The 15457-nt window shown below is 38.3% G+C and overlaps 1 protein-coding gene across 1 annotated transcript in view; it reads right to left on the bottom strand.

The window, feature by feature from the left end:
- AK9 (adenylate kinase 9) overlaps nt 1–15457 on the bottom strand; it is a 116095-nt gene that overhangs the window by 51632 nt on the left and 49006 nt on the right. Inside the window, exons 17-23 of the mRNA XM_052645952.1 lie at nt 11742–11898; nt 10797–10911; nt 8019–8095; nt 6694–6846; nt 1838–1927; nt 1176–1376; nt 704–825 (exon numbers count right to left, since the gene is read on the bottom strand). Coding sequence (XP_052501912.1) covers nt 704–825; nt 1176–1376; nt 1838–1927; nt 6694–6846; nt 8019–8095; nt 10797–10911; nt 11742–11898 — 915 coding nt within the window. The remainder of the gene's footprint in view (nt 1–703; nt 826–1175; nt 1377–1837; nt 1928–6693; nt 6847–8018; nt 8096–10796; nt 10912–11741; nt 11899–15457) is intronic.

Raw genomic sequence — 15457 nt, 5'->3', positions numbered from 1 at the left:
TAACCACCCTGACTGAGAGTCTCAGCAGTTTCTTAGGATAGAGTATTGGAAGCTATTAGCAGAATCACACTGCATAACATTTTTTGTTTGACACATACATATTTGGATTTAAGTCAAGCAACAAGTTAATTACAAATGAGTGTTTTTCTAGCCTATTATTTCACTTTATTGATAAAGACCAGAATTAAAAGAATCACTTCCTATTTTATTCTTGATAGATGCCTTAACTAGGAGGCTATCCCTTGAAAATAGTTATCAAAATTGTGATGCTCAGGGAGTAGATTGGTGCCAAAAATGAATTGTTCCTCTTTGAGAAAACCACTCATTTTCATGCCATCAGCCCCTCAAAGATGCCACTGTTGTATTTTACATAAAAACCCACTTCTGTTAAATTTATAAAATATTTCTGTCTCTAATATGCATAGATTTTTCCATGGAAAAAAAATTTAAAGTTTTCTTTTAAAAAAAAATAAAATAAAATGAAGTTTTCTCTTTCCCTTTTTCATGGGTGTTAACGTACTAAGAAGGTCTGGCATTTCAGAGGTCAAATGAAGCTGAATGGAGGCAAAATGTGTTGAAAATGTTTGCAAATCTGAAGATCCCTGCTTGTTTTCTTGAAGTCTAGAAGTGCCAGTTACCACTCTGGATACGTGCGCTTCCAGTGACGTGAGCATGGGCAGTGAGCAGGAGAAAAGCCTCCCACCTCTTCCTCTTCCTCTTCTTCCTCTTCTAGCTCCTCATCGACATCGGCTTCAGCCTGATAGTCTTCTGTTTCTTCATCATAATCTTCTACAGTTAACTCCCAACCAGCATGGTGAAAGGGTTCTTTCAAAAACAAACAAACAGTTGGGAAGACATTTTTAGGATAAAAGCTTACGAACATATTACAGTAGCAAGATGAAGAAAATTAACTATAGGGCTGGTCTCTTAGCTTACATGTGCAGGCAAACAGGCCTTTACAAACTCTTTAGGTGACGAGTGGCCAATTTGGCCAGTGCTGTGTGTCCAGTGGCTATTCTGATGGGTGCTCTAGGACAGTTGTTAAATATTTTAAATATCATCCCTGGATATATTGAATGTTTTACTTCATAAACCATAGGCTTTAAACTTTCACAGTACTTTTAATAACATGGCTTGTTCACGACAATAAATGTTATGATTACAGCAGCCCTTACTTTCCATAATTTCAACGACTTTTTGAAGTAGTTCCTCTGGAGTTTTGCCAGCAATCTCCAGGTTTAAAATTTGAATAGAGGAGTCACTGATAGCTGTTTCCATCTGTCTCCAGGCAGCGTAGAAAGAGCTGACATTCTCTTTAATTGAATCCATTTCAGGAACATCAGGATAACCATCTTCTGGAAATTCAGGTAGTAGAACTTTTGAGTAAAGGTTAAAAGAAAGAAAAAAGAGCCTTCAAACATTATATCTTTAGCTATATTGCCAAAATAATTCATAATACTTTTTAAACATTTGAAAGAAGTGAACTTAGAGTTCTAAGCAATAATATGCATTTATAAATTCATATTTCAACTATGCTTTGTTCATTGTTTTGGCTGTGGATGAATTGTTACTTATAAATAAAATCTAAATTATTTAGATAATTAATGTGAATTTCATATGGCAACTTTGTTAATAAAAGTAGAACATAAAATTTGTTGAAAAACTGTTATAAGTTGGCTAGATACACTTTTAATATAATAAGTTAGACAAATATAACACACATCAACCAGCATATAACTGGCATAGAAAGACATAAGTAGGAAATTGGTTTTATGCCTAAAATTGTAAGAGAATATGAAAAGCATTTCTATACACTACTTTTATTTTATAATCTAACCTGTTTCAGGTAATTCTTTAGTTTCCAGGCCCTCTCTGGATCCTTTTGGAAATTCTGCTCCAACTGTAGCATCCTCAGGAGGCTCAGATACTTTAAAAAAAATCTAATAGTTAGTGTTTGAGTTTTAAAAACATTATTCCTTTATGAAAATTTTGGCACAAAGAAAATTTCAAAAGTTTAAATTGTATATACTATGTCAAATTGATAATACAGTTCTCATTAGGTAAAGTAGCTGCTGAGTCACTCAGTCGTGTCCGACTCTGTGTGACCCCATAGACAGCAGCCCACCAGCCTCCTCCGTCCCTGGGATTCTCCAGGCAAGAACACTGGAGTGGGTTGCCATTTCCTTCTCCAATGCATGAAAGTGAAAAGTGAAAGTGAAGTCGCTCAGTCATGTCCAACTCTTAGCGACCCCATGGACTGCAGCCCACCAGGCTCCTCCGTCCATGGGATTTTCCAGGCAAGAGTATTGGAGTGGGTTGCCAGTGCCTCCTACAATTAGGTAAAGTACTGCTGCTGCTAAGTCACTCAGTCGTGTCCGATTCTGTGCGACCCCATAGATGGCAGCCCATCAGGCTTTGCCGTCCCTGGGATTCTCCAAGCAAGAACACTAGAGTGGGTTGCCATTTCCTTCTCCAATGCATGAAAATGAAAAGTGAAAGTGAAGTCGCTCAGTCGTGTCCAGCTCTCAGTGACCCCATGGACTGCAGCCTACCAGGCTCCTCTGTCCATGTGATTTTCCAGGCAAGAGTACTGGAGTGGGGTGCCATTGCCTAATGATTTCCCCTAAAACCGAGTTCCCCTGCTGAGTTTATGATTAATCTCTTTATTCAAAACGTTATTCCCTTTCTTGTTCCCTCTGACCTCATTTCTGTGCTGCTGCTGCTGCTGCTAAGTCACTTCAGTTGTGTCCCACTCTGTGCGACCCCATAAACGGCAGCCCATTCTGTGCTAAGTGAACACTAATCAACCAGAATCAGATAACATCGTTAATGTACATACTCAAGTTGTTTCTCCAGGGCAAGATGAGCTAACAGATCCCTGGATCATGAATCACCAGAAACTCATAAAAAGATTCATAAACAGTAGGCATCTTGACCCCCAAAACAAGGATTAAGAAATGTCACAGGATGATGATTAACTGAAGATTCTTTGTTCTTCCCCTTTGTTCATGAGCTAAGTTGCTTCATTCATGTCCGACTCTTTGCAGCCCTATGGACTGCAGCCCTCGAGGCTCCTCTGTCCACGGGATTCTCCAGGGAAGAATAGTGAAGTGGGCTGCCACGCCCTCCTCCAGGGGATCTTCCTGACCCAGGGATCAAACCCATGTCTCTTACATCCCCTGCATTGGCAGGTGAGTTCTTTACTACTAGTGCCACCTGGGAAGCCCTCTCCTCCTTAAATGCCCCCAACTCAAAGACCAAGTTGGAGTGGATCTCAGGCTTGTCTCCCACTCCCTCGCTTGGCATCCTACTACTAAGCCCTTACTTTGCTGCAGATATCTGCGGTCAGAGTTTAGTTTTCTACACTGCAAACACATGAACCCACTGCTTGGTTCCAGGGAGCCATAAAAATACACAATAAAATAAGGTAGAAAATGAAGAATTTTCTTAAATACACAAAAGGACGTTGACCATAATAATAATTGATACATACAGTTCTGATAACTGTTGTTAAATATCATTCAAACTTTTATTCACATGGCATCAAAAATCCCTGAGCATTCTTTTAATTTCTTGAGATACCCATAAAGATATTCCAAAAGACCATAAAGTTTTCTTTCCTTCTACTAACTCTGGGGTTCTCCAATTCTTCCTTTTCTAGTTGCTTTAGGTGTAGAGTTAGGTTATTTATTTGACTTTTTTCTTGTTTCTTGAGGTATGCTTGTAGTGCTATGAACTTTCCTCTTAGCACAGCTTTTATAGTGTCCCACAGGTTTTGGGTTGTTGTGTTTTCATTTTCATTAGTTTCTATGCATATTTTGATTTCTTTTTTGATTTCTTCTGTGATTTCTTGGTTATTCAGAAGTGTGTTGTTCAACCTCCATATGTTGGAATTTTTAATAGTTTTTCCATTCACCATTGCAACGAAAAGAATAAAATACTTAGGAATATATCTACCTAAAGAAACTAAAGACCTATATATAGAAAACTATAAAACACTGATGAAAGAAATCAAAGAGGACACTAATAGATGGAGAAATATACCATGTTTGTGGATTGGAAGAATCAATATAGTGAAAATGAGCATACTACCCAAAGCAATTTACAAATTCAATGCAATCCCTATCAAGCTACCAGTGATATTTTTCACAGAACTAGAACAAATCATTTCAAGACTTGTATGGAAATACAAAAAACCTCGAATAGCCAAAGCAATCTTGAGAAAGAAGAATGGAACTGGAGGAATCAACTTGCCTGACTTCAGGCTCTACTACAAAGCCACAGTCATCAAGACAGTATGGTAATGGCACAAAGACAGAAATATAGATCAATGGAACAAAATAGAAAGCCCAGAGATAAATCCACACACCTATGGACACCTTATCTTTGACAAAGGAGGCAAGAATGAGGTACCACTTCACACCAGTCAGAATGTCTGCGATCCAAAAATCTGCAAGCAATAAATGCTGGAGAGGGTGTGGAGAAAAGGGGACCCTCCTACACTGTTGGTGGGAATGCAAACTAGTGCAACCACTATGGAAAACAGTGTGGAGATTCCTTAAAAAATTGCAAATAGAACTGCCATATGACCCAGCAATCCCACTGCTGGGCATACACACCGAGGAAACCAGAATTGAAAGAGACACATGTACCCCAATGTTCATCACAGCACTGTTTATAATAGCCAGGACATGGAAACAACCTAGATGTCCATCAGCAGATGAATGGATAAGAAAGCTGTGGTACATATACACAATGGAGTATTACTCAGCTGTTAAAAAGAATTCATTTGAATCAGTTCTGTTGAGATGGATGAAACTGGAGCTGATTATACAGAGTGAAGTAAGCCAGAAAGAAAAACATCAATACAGTATACTAACACGTATATATGGAATTTAGAAAGATGGCAATGATGACCCTGTATGCAAGACAGCAAAAAAGACACAGATGTGTATAGTCGACTTTGGGACTCAGAGGGAGAGGGAGAGGGTGGGATGATTTGGGAGAATGGCATTGAAACATGTATATTATCATGTAAGAATCGAATCACCAGTCTATGTCTGATGCAGGATACAGCATGCTTGGGGCTGGTGCATGGGGATGACCCAGAGGGATGCTGTGGGGAGGGAGGTGGGAGGGGGGTTCATGTTGGGATCGCATGTACACCCGTGGTGGATTCAGGTCAATGTATGTCGAAACCAACACAGTATTGTAAAGTAAGATAAAGTAAAAAGTAAAAAAAAAAAAAAAAACAAAAACAAAAAAAAAAGAAAAGAAAAAGAAAAAAAAATTAAAAAAAAAAAAAAAAAAGACCATAAAGTGGCCAAAGTCTCAGTTGTGGGTGTAGGTGTGGTGAAACTGAGGAGAATCTCAACTAACAGCACTTTTGAAGATACAGATCAACAACTGCTTTCCTGGATAATAAAAGACATGATTCATGTACAGATGTAGTGTAGACAGAGAAGGAAGGACTAATTATCTTTCTTCTCACCCCTTAGTCTTTCCTAGTTCTGAGACACAAGTTTTGTGTGTCTCACACACACACATATATATTTTAAAAATCTATATATAGCCATTCTGTAATCTTGTGGAGACTGTCCGGCAAGTTAGCTAAAGCAATAGTTGGGTCCTCTTTCAATAGAATCTCTAATGTTTAATACTCAAGAGAAGAGGGAGTAATTCAACACTAATTGTGCTGCGAGGCATTTATAAGCCCCGCTTCCACCACGGTGAAGTGCCTGATCTTGCTGCTTAAGTCCACTCTCCAGTCCTGAGAGTGACTTTCATTGCCTTATAGACTCCTTCTCGCCCTGTCCCAACCCACCGAACTGGACATTTGAGGAGGGCTGGCTTCATGGGTATATAAGCTGTGTGGGTGTCCTGTATCTCTTGCCCAGAATGGCCCCATACTTTGTTTAATCCACTTTGGTTGTCATTTTGATCTTTGAACCGAGTTTTGTAAGCAAAATCCAAAGGGACTCCAGCGGGACAATAGGGCACGCCTGTGAGCAGAGATCTGTCTGCCATTCTTTGCCATCTCATTCCTATGAGCGTTCCTGATCCCCCATCATGAGTACAGAATTCTAAGAGGGCCCACGATGTGTGGGAATAAGTGTAACTTAGTGATTTGGGGATGGGAAGATGCTGACAGGTCTGACCATGTTTCCCCTTCAAATTAGAACTTGCTCCAGAGGCAGAATGAAGGTAATGGCATTTAAAGAGACATGAATGACTATGGAACCTCATCACATCCTTTCTTAGGTTTGCATTTAAAAGTGGCATTGGGCAACATAAAGATGAATGGTAAAATTCATGCTTAAGAACTTAAAATTTTAATTTTTTTTAGAATGACTTTAAACAGGAAACATAAAGTACTATGACAAGTGAAGAGAGACTATGGAAGGAAAGAAAGAGCTTTATGTTCTTGTACTTTTAATGAGTCTTTTTTCCTGATATTTGAACATTGTGCCCCCCAAATTATATAGCAGACCCTGACAAGAGTGCCAGCACCCGGGCAGAGCACTCAGCTTTCTTACCATGCTTTCAGCCACCTGCTGCTCTCTGGGGCCACATCTCTGCAATCTCAACCTGCTTCCACTTTATACCACATCAACAGACATACACACACATGCACACAAACACACCAATAGGCAGCAGGGGAATTAAGGACACACACTTTAATAAAAGTCTAACCTGATTCATGTTCTGTTTCTGGGACCTCAAAAATGTCAGACTCCTCGGGTAAGACCCCCCTGGTCTCCTCAGCAACCTCAGGCATCTCAGACCATTCGTGAAGTTCAGACTCTTCACCTTCGATATCCTCAAAAGCCTCGGCTTCAGTTTCTTCTGCTTATAGAAAAAAATGAGAAGAAATAAATTATTTAGTTTAAGTCAGCAGATATTTAATTGGGAACAACCCCTGGAGCATGATGCTTAATGAAAAAGATAGATACAGTCTCTATGTATTATACCTATTAAAATAGAATATAAAATATATTCCCAAATATATGCCATAGCATACAGCAGTCCCAAATATTATAACAGTAAAAGACAGGAAACAGCCCTAATGTCCATTTAATAGGGAATGGCTATTCCTGCACTATCTGATACATAGCCACAAGCCACATGTGGCTACTGAGCACTTGAAATGTGGCTAGTCCAAACTGAGATGTGCGGTGAGTGTAAAATACACAATGGGCTTCAGAGACTTTGTGTGAAAAACGGAATATAAAAACATATTAATAATTTTTGCATTGATTACATGCATTAATCAATATTAATTAAATTTAACATAATTTGCATGATGTTAAAATAATAATTTGAATATAGTATATTAAATAAAATATACAGTTGGTTTTCTGAATCTTCAGGTTCTGTATCCATGGATTCAACCAACCACAAGTTGAAAATATTTGAAAAAAAATTTCAGAAAGTTCCAAAAAGCAAAACTTGAATTTGCTAGCAACTATTTACATAGCATTTACATTTTATTAGGCATTATAAGTTATCTAGAGATGATTTAAAGTATATGCCGATGTGTTTAGGTTATACACACATACTATGACATTATATATAAGGGACTTAAGAATTCCAGAACTTTTGGTATCTGCAGGAGTCCTGGGACCAATTCCTGATGGATATTGAGGAATGATTATAATTCATTTCATTTGTTTCTTTTTATTTTTTATGTGCTTATTAGAAAAGAAAAGACATTTTGCACATACTGGTCCTGCTGTGTATCCCTCTTACAAGGTGGATGAGTAGATGTCTGTGTCAGGAACCCATTTTCTATGAATTCATTACTGCTGTGATCACACAGTGCATTATCCAAATTGGAACACAGTGAGGAGGAGAGGGAGTCAAACAAATATTTCAGGAACCTGGGTGTAAACCTGGACTCTAATGGGCAAACTGGGAAACACGGCCGCTCTGTTTATAATTCTCTGTAAATACTGCGACTTTGCAGTCACAATACAAAATCAAATGACACATTGTTAATTATATAATCTTTTGTTTGCCTTTTGCTTTTGCAGTCATAGCTTCCAATAGCTTTCGATTTTCTTCTTCTATTCTTAATGTCTCTTCGCTGACTTTTCTGAAATGAAAAGGTCCAAAATGTAGTTATCTTTGGAAATTCAAATATCTTACAATATCATAGAATTTAAGGCTTATAATGGTAAAAATAAAGAATAAATCATTTATAATATTCACTATACTTTTTACTTTACCACATAAACATTTAATTTACTCATATTGAGGCTAGTTAATTTTCAGAATTTTTTGTGTGTTTTGGGGATTTTTTTTTTGGTAAGAAAAGTTAAAATGTTGTATTTTAAAAACTCTGGCTATTAATTAGGAAACCTGGAAAAACTGATAAAGAATTGTCTAACTCTAAGCTGGGAGAATTTGTATCATTTTCCCTCTGATTAAATGAGAAATGTTCACAACATAGAGTTAAGTGAAAAAAGGTATAATATAAAACTATGTATAATACAAATTTTTTATTTAAAATGTATATAAATGAAGATTAAAAGACTAGAATAAAATGAATCAAACTGTTAATAGTAATTATCTATGGATGGTGGCGTTCTGACAGTTTTAAAATTTTATTTCACATTTTTTGCTCTTTAAATTTTTTTCTGTAGAAGTTGAAAATTTGCAAATTTTCTTTGTATTCAGAAAATTTATTTTCTTTTCAACAAAGTAATGATGACATTTAAAGAGGTTTGGGATAAGGAATCTGGTTTTCATTAGGGTTGAAGAACTAGGAATTTAGCCCTCAGGTATTGGCATACTGTTACACAAAGAAACATGTATAAGAATGTTGACTGCAACTTTAAAAACAGTATCAAAAAACTGTATCGAGCAGTCACCAACAGGGGACCAGTTAAGTGGAGCAGAGCCCATTAATATGAGTAGGCCCCTCTGGACAGGCTTCTTCAGACTGTTCTGTAGGTGGGTCATTCTCTCATACTCAGTGCTCTTTTGGTGTCCTTTTCCCCTTCCTTTGAAAATCTTTATACATATTCTCTTCAAATATATCACTATACCTCTCCTCCCAACAGTGTGTGCCTTGTTTTATTTATTTTTGGCTGTGCTGGGTCTTTGTTGCTGCACCCGGGCCCTTCTCTAGTTGCAGCAAGCAGGGGCTACACTCTAGCTGTGGTGCTTGAGATCCACATTGAGGTGGCTTCTCTTGTTGCAGAGCATGGGCTTTAGGGTGTGTGGGCTTCAGCAGTTGCAGCTCACAGACTCTAGACTGTGGGTTCTATAGCTGTGGTACATGGGCTTGGTTGCCTTGAGACATGTGGAATCTTCCCAGACCAGGGATTGACCCAGTGTCCCCTGAACTGGCAGGCAGATTCATAATCACCGGACCACAAATCCTGTTTCTTGTTAATAGGAAGTGTTGTCTCACTATATTCTAAACCCTGTGACCCTGTGATCCAGACTGAAGCCTTAATGTAATTTGAGTTCTCTTGTTCATGACCCAGACCTTTGAGACCACTGAGCATTGTTTCTGCATGGCTTCCCTACTTGGTAGTGTGTGAACTGGCAATTCTTCTACTTATCTAGTTAGGTAGGGCTCTTTTGTGATGCTTTACTCATCCAAAACCTGGATACTACATGTTGCTGCTGCTAAGAATCTAGATCTGACAAGGAGGAAGAAGAATTTTGCTGCCAGTTTCTAGCTACTTCCATATACTACTTGGGTAGATCAAGGACAAATGGTGATAAAAGAAATTATCTTGCATTTGACCAGCACATTTGGAAACTGATGCTGGAAAACAGGTAGAACAGCATGTCTGTAGATATTTGGCCAAAAATGTAATTCTAAATCCTACAAATTTTCTCTCTTTTCCAACCAAGTTGCACTGCATCTCTGACCAATTTTTTTAAAGTATTTAATTAATTTATTTATTTGGCTGCACCAAGTCTTAATGTGGCATGTGGGATCTAGTTATCCCACCAGGGATTGAGTTGACATCCTCCATATCGGGAGCTCGGAGTCTTAGCCACTGAACCACCAGGAAGTCCCAACTGATGTTGAACCTAACAGTTATAAATAACTAGTCTCTTTCTTGGGAGAAGGCAATGGCAACCCACTGCAGTATTCTTGCCTGGAGAAACCCAGGGACAGGGGAACCTGGTGGGCTGCTATCTATGGGGTCACACAGAGTCGGACACAACTGACACGACTTAGCAGCAGTCTTGTTCTTTACCTTATGTAGAACTTAGTCAAGCTTTGAATTTCAGTCATATGACACAAGTGTATTTTCACTTTTTATATTATTTCTTTGATCTGTGGATTCTAGTTAGTAAAAGTAAGTCACAGATAAATAGAGTAGAAAATATATACTTTTTCTATGTTCATTTTAAAAAATATGTTTATTTATTTGACTGCACTGGGTCTTAGTTGCAACATTCAAACTCTTAGTTGAGGTATATGGGATCTAGTTCCCCAACCAAGGATCGAACCCAGGCCCCCTACACTGGGAGCTCAAAGTTTTAGCCTCTGGACTACCAGGACTTTTTTTTTTTTTTTTTTACAATGTATTTTGAAAGTAAACATTTGGTTTAGAATGTCTGATTTGGGACTGTGGAAATATCCACAGCTATATACTTTAGAGATTCTGGTAATATTTGTGAAATTACTATTTTTCTTAGAATTAGAATTGGATCTTATTAGTAGGCCTGTTTTGATGTTAAAGACATTTTATAAATATAAATTATTAGTAGATTTTTAACAGTTGTAAAAGGTTAATTAATCTCATTTATCGTGCCAGGCAGATTACCTTGCTGCTTCTTCCTCTTTTCTTTCCTTTAGTAGTTCATCTAATAATCTTTCTAAAATCTTAGAGTCAATTTCTTGCTTATTCTTTAAATACAGTCTATTATATAAATATTTTCCTGAAATACAGATAAAGAGTAATATTAATTTTGAGGCTCTATAAAATATAGTGAGATATATTCTGGAAATTAGAAATGAAAAATTATTTCTGTCTATATCCAAATATATTTTCCTTTAAGTATTTATCTAAATACAGCCCAGATTTTTTGAGACCATCTTAAATCCTTTTTAAAAGGTATATATTGACATACTATAAGGAACTAAAACATAAAAAGTAGTATAATACAGTCTGCCCCTGGAAATTTTCTTTTCAAATATATTTCCTTAAGATGCAAAATAACAGAATATTTTTGGCTCCCTTATCAAAGATTAGTTGACTATATATGTGTGAGTTTATCTCTGGGCTCTTTATTCTGTTTGATTGGTCTATGTCATTTTTTTCTGGCAGTGCCATAATTTTTTCATTACTATAGCTTTACACACAGTGACAGAAATTAAAATTTAGTTCTGCTATCTTTATCTACTTAGTATTTCCCATTTGAGGGGAACAAGGATTAACAGATAGTTTTGCCCTCAGCCTTATATATTTTTCATTCAGAAGTTATAATGCTGACTGGGCTGAGGGTTGTTAAATGCTCAGCTCCGAAGAATCATAATAAGAGACTACTGGAGCATCCAGTGACCTAGCATACCATCCGTGGCCACCTACTCAGTGGCTGGATGTTTCCTTTTGTGTACCTTTAGGTCATGAAGGGACTGCTGGGGTGGTATTTGTTGTACCCAGGGAAGGTAGAGAGTTTTCCATTTCATAGTTCATAAAAACATAAACTAAAAATATTATCAGCAGTAAAAGCTTCACTCTGAATTGACATGATAAGTATTTACCAACCATTGTTTTCTGTGTTTGATAAACAGATGACTAAATCGGGTAGAACTCCTTTGTCGACTAAGACCATCCAGAGTTCTTTCACAAGAGGGCAGTTGTCCAGTATCCATCCTCCATATTTGGGGGCACCATAAAACCTGTTCTTGTTTTCTTCAACTACCTGTGAAAAATGACACACTGAAATTACCATCATAGGTACCCAAGTCAAGGATGTTACCCTGATATATCACTTTTCTGGACCTTAACCAAATATCTTTTGAGTTCTTCTGACTTTCAGAAGAAAAAAAAAAGAGAAATTTTAATTTAAAAAGAGGAACAGTTTGAAAGCACTAAAGCTGTACATTAAGAACAAGAAGCAGAAGTCTCTGTTAAATAAATATAACAAAACATGCTTGCTATATCTTATTCAGTATTACAGAATCTGGATCCTGATTCAGAAGGTCAAGGGTAGGGCCCATGAGTCTCTATTTCTAACATGGACTCAGGTGACAACAGTTCCTGGTCTTCTCTTTGAGTCACCAGGTCCAGGCTCAGGCTGCCTTTTTAAGTGACAATGCTCTTTACTTCCCTTTAGATTTTTAGCCTTTAATGTGAGAGGTGAGAGGTCCTGAGATGTTTACTAACAGCTGTAGAAAGAAACTGGTTCAAAACAAATCTTGCAGGTGCTTTGTGAGTTCTGCTAAACTATCTCCCACCTGCCACCCAATTATAACAGCTTCAGTACAAATGTGGAGATTAGTGATGTGGGTCTGTGAATGCACCAATTCTGAAGGTTTTAAACAAATCTGTATGTAATCAGGAAGTCACAGAATATTAGAAGCCAAGGGAAAGAAATCTTGAGGGGACCAGTGTAACCCTTTGGCTTATGCAGATTTACCTGCTTTTTGAAATTTCCATCTGAATGAAGAGCATTTGGGGGGAAAAAAAGAATTTTAAACACTTAGAAAAGTTTCACATAAGAGAATTAGGAGGGAAAAGCTATAATGAAGTAGTATAAGTGAAATAAGTTAGAGAAAGACAAATACTATATGACCTCATTTATTGTGGAATCTAGGAAAACCAAATTCATAGAGAAGAGATTGGTGGCTGCCAGAGACAGAGGAAGAGGTAGGAGGGAATGGGTGAAAGGGTCAAAAGGTAGGGCTTCCCAGGTGGCTCAGCAATAAAGAATTCATTGGCAATGCAGGAGCCGCAAGAGATGCGGGTTTGATCCCTGGGTCAGGAAGATCCCCTGGAGGAGGGCATGGCAACCCACTCCAGCATTCTTGCCTAGAGAATTCCAAGGACAGAGGAGCCTGGCAGACTACAGTCCATAGGGTCACAAAGAGTTGGACATGACTGAAGCGACTTAGCACACACACATGCATGGTCGAAAGGTACAAACTTCAGTTCCAAGATAAATAAGCACTGAGAGTGTAATGCACAGCATGGTGACTACAGTTAACAAGCCATGCACGTGGGCGTGAGATATCTCTTCAAAACCCTGCTTTCACCTCTTTTGAATATATAGCTGGAAGTGGGTTTGCTAGTTCACGTAGTGGTTTTGTTTTTTAAAAATAAACTTTACTTTTAGAACCGTTTTATTTTTTTATTTTATTTTTTAAGTTAATTTCATTTCTTGGCCATGCCGTGAAGCTTGTGAAATCTTAGTTCCCCCACCAGGGATTGAACCTGGACTCTGGCAGTGAAAACGCTGAATCCTAACCACAGGACAGCCAGGGAATTCCCTTTAGAGCAGTTTTAGATGCACAGCAATCTTTCTGTTCTATTTTTCCATTGCCCTATACAACTGTATATCAAAATAAAAAGTTTAAAAAAGCCACTTGTAACCAGAACACTTTTTTTTTTTTTAATTTTCACTTTATTTTACTTTGCAATACTGTATTGGTTTTGCCATATATTGACATGAATCCACCATGGGTGTATACAAGCTCCCAATCCTGAATCCCCCTCCCACCTCCTACCCCATATCATCTCTCTGGATCATCCCCATGCACCAGCCCCAAGCATCCTGTATCCTATATTGAACATAGACTGGCACTTCGTTTCTTACATGATAGTATACATGTTTCAATGCCATTCTCCCAAATCATCCCACCCTCTCCCTCTCCCTCAGAGTCCAAAAGTCCGTTCTATACATCTGTGTCTCTTTTGCTGTCTTGCATACAGGGTCATCATTACCATCTTTCTAAATTCCGTATATATGTGTCAGTATACTGTATTGGGTGTTTTTCTTTCTGGCTTACTTCACTCTGTATAATCGGCTCCAGTTTCATCCATCTCATTAGAACTGAGTAACCAGAGCACTTTTATCAGTCTTTTTTCATGTAAAGAAGTCCTTTTTATTAATAAACTTACTCTCATACTTAGATAAGCCTGCACTGTGCCTGCAGTGCCACCTGCGATCTGGGAGACCTGGGGTTTGATCCCAGGGTTAGGAAGATTCTCCTGGAGAAGGGAAAGGCTACCTGCTCCAGTATTCTGGCCTGGAGTCCATGGGGTCACAAAGAGTCCTGACAGGACCGAGAGATTTTCACATCATACTTAGAAATGTAGAAACATAGTTGCCATATTAACACTTTCAAGGAATAGGAAGTTGGAATTGAGAGAAATCGATAGTTTGAGGTAGAAATTCCATCTTAATTTTAAATAATCTTTGTTTAAACTTCTTGTGCTGTGGTTTGGAAAATGGGAGGAAGGATCACTATAAAAGCTCATTTATTGAGCACTTCTGTTCAGTTGCATTGAGAAACGCGGAGGGAATGCAAAAGATAACTGATCCGATATTCTTGCCTTGAGGTGCTACATTTAATAGGCATTGATGGACACATAAACAAAGTTATAATGCTGTCAGTTCAGTTCAGTCCCTCAGTCGTGTTTGACTCTTTGCGACCCCATGAACCGCAGCACACCAGGCCTCTCTATCCATCACCAACTCCCAGAGCATACCCAAACTCATGTCCATTGAGTCAGTGATGCCATACAACCATCTCATCCTCTGTCGTCCCTTTCTCCTCCTGCATTCAATCTTTCTCAGCATCAGGGTCTTTTCCAATGAGTCAGTTCTTCTCATCAGGTGGCCAACGTTTTGGAGTTTAAGCTTCAACATCAGTCCTTCCAGTGAACACCCAGGACTGATTTCCTTTAGGGTGGACTGGTTGGATCTCCTTGCAGTCCAAGGGACTCTCAAGAGTCTTCTCCAACACCACAGTTCAAGAGCATCAGTTCTTCTGCACTCAGCTTTCTTTACAGTCCAACTTTCACATCCATACATGACCACTGGAAAAACCATAGCCTTGACTAGACGGACTTCTGTTGGCAAAGCAATGTCTCTGCTTTTTAATATGCTGTCCAGGTTGGTCATAACTTTCCTTCCAAGGAGTAAGCGTCTTTTAATTTCATGGCTGCAGTGATTTTGGAGCCCCCCAAAATAAAAGTCTCACTGTTTCCCCATCTCTTTGCCATGAAGTGATGGGACTGGATGCCATGATCTTCGTTTTCTGAATGTTGAGTTTTAAAGCCAACTTTTTCACTCTCCTCTTTCATTTTCATCAAGAGGCTCTTTAGTTCTTCTTCACTTTCTGCCATAAGGGTGGTGTCATCTGCATATCTGAGGTTATTGATATTTTTCCCAGCAATCTTGATTCCAGCTTGTGTTTCATCCAGCCCAGAGTTTCTCATGATGTACTCTGCATAGAAGTTCAATAAGCAGGGTGACA

The sequence above is a fragment of the Budorcas taxicolor genome, chromosome 9, assembly GCF_023091745.1.
Source record: "Budorcas taxicolor isolate Tak-1 chromosome 9, Takin1.1, whole genome shotgun sequence".
Taxonomy (NCBI): Eukaryota; Metazoa; Chordata; class Mammalia; order Artiodactyla; family Bovidae; genus Budorcas; species Budorcas taxicolor.
This window is presented reverse-complemented; position numbering and strand designations above follow the sequence as displayed.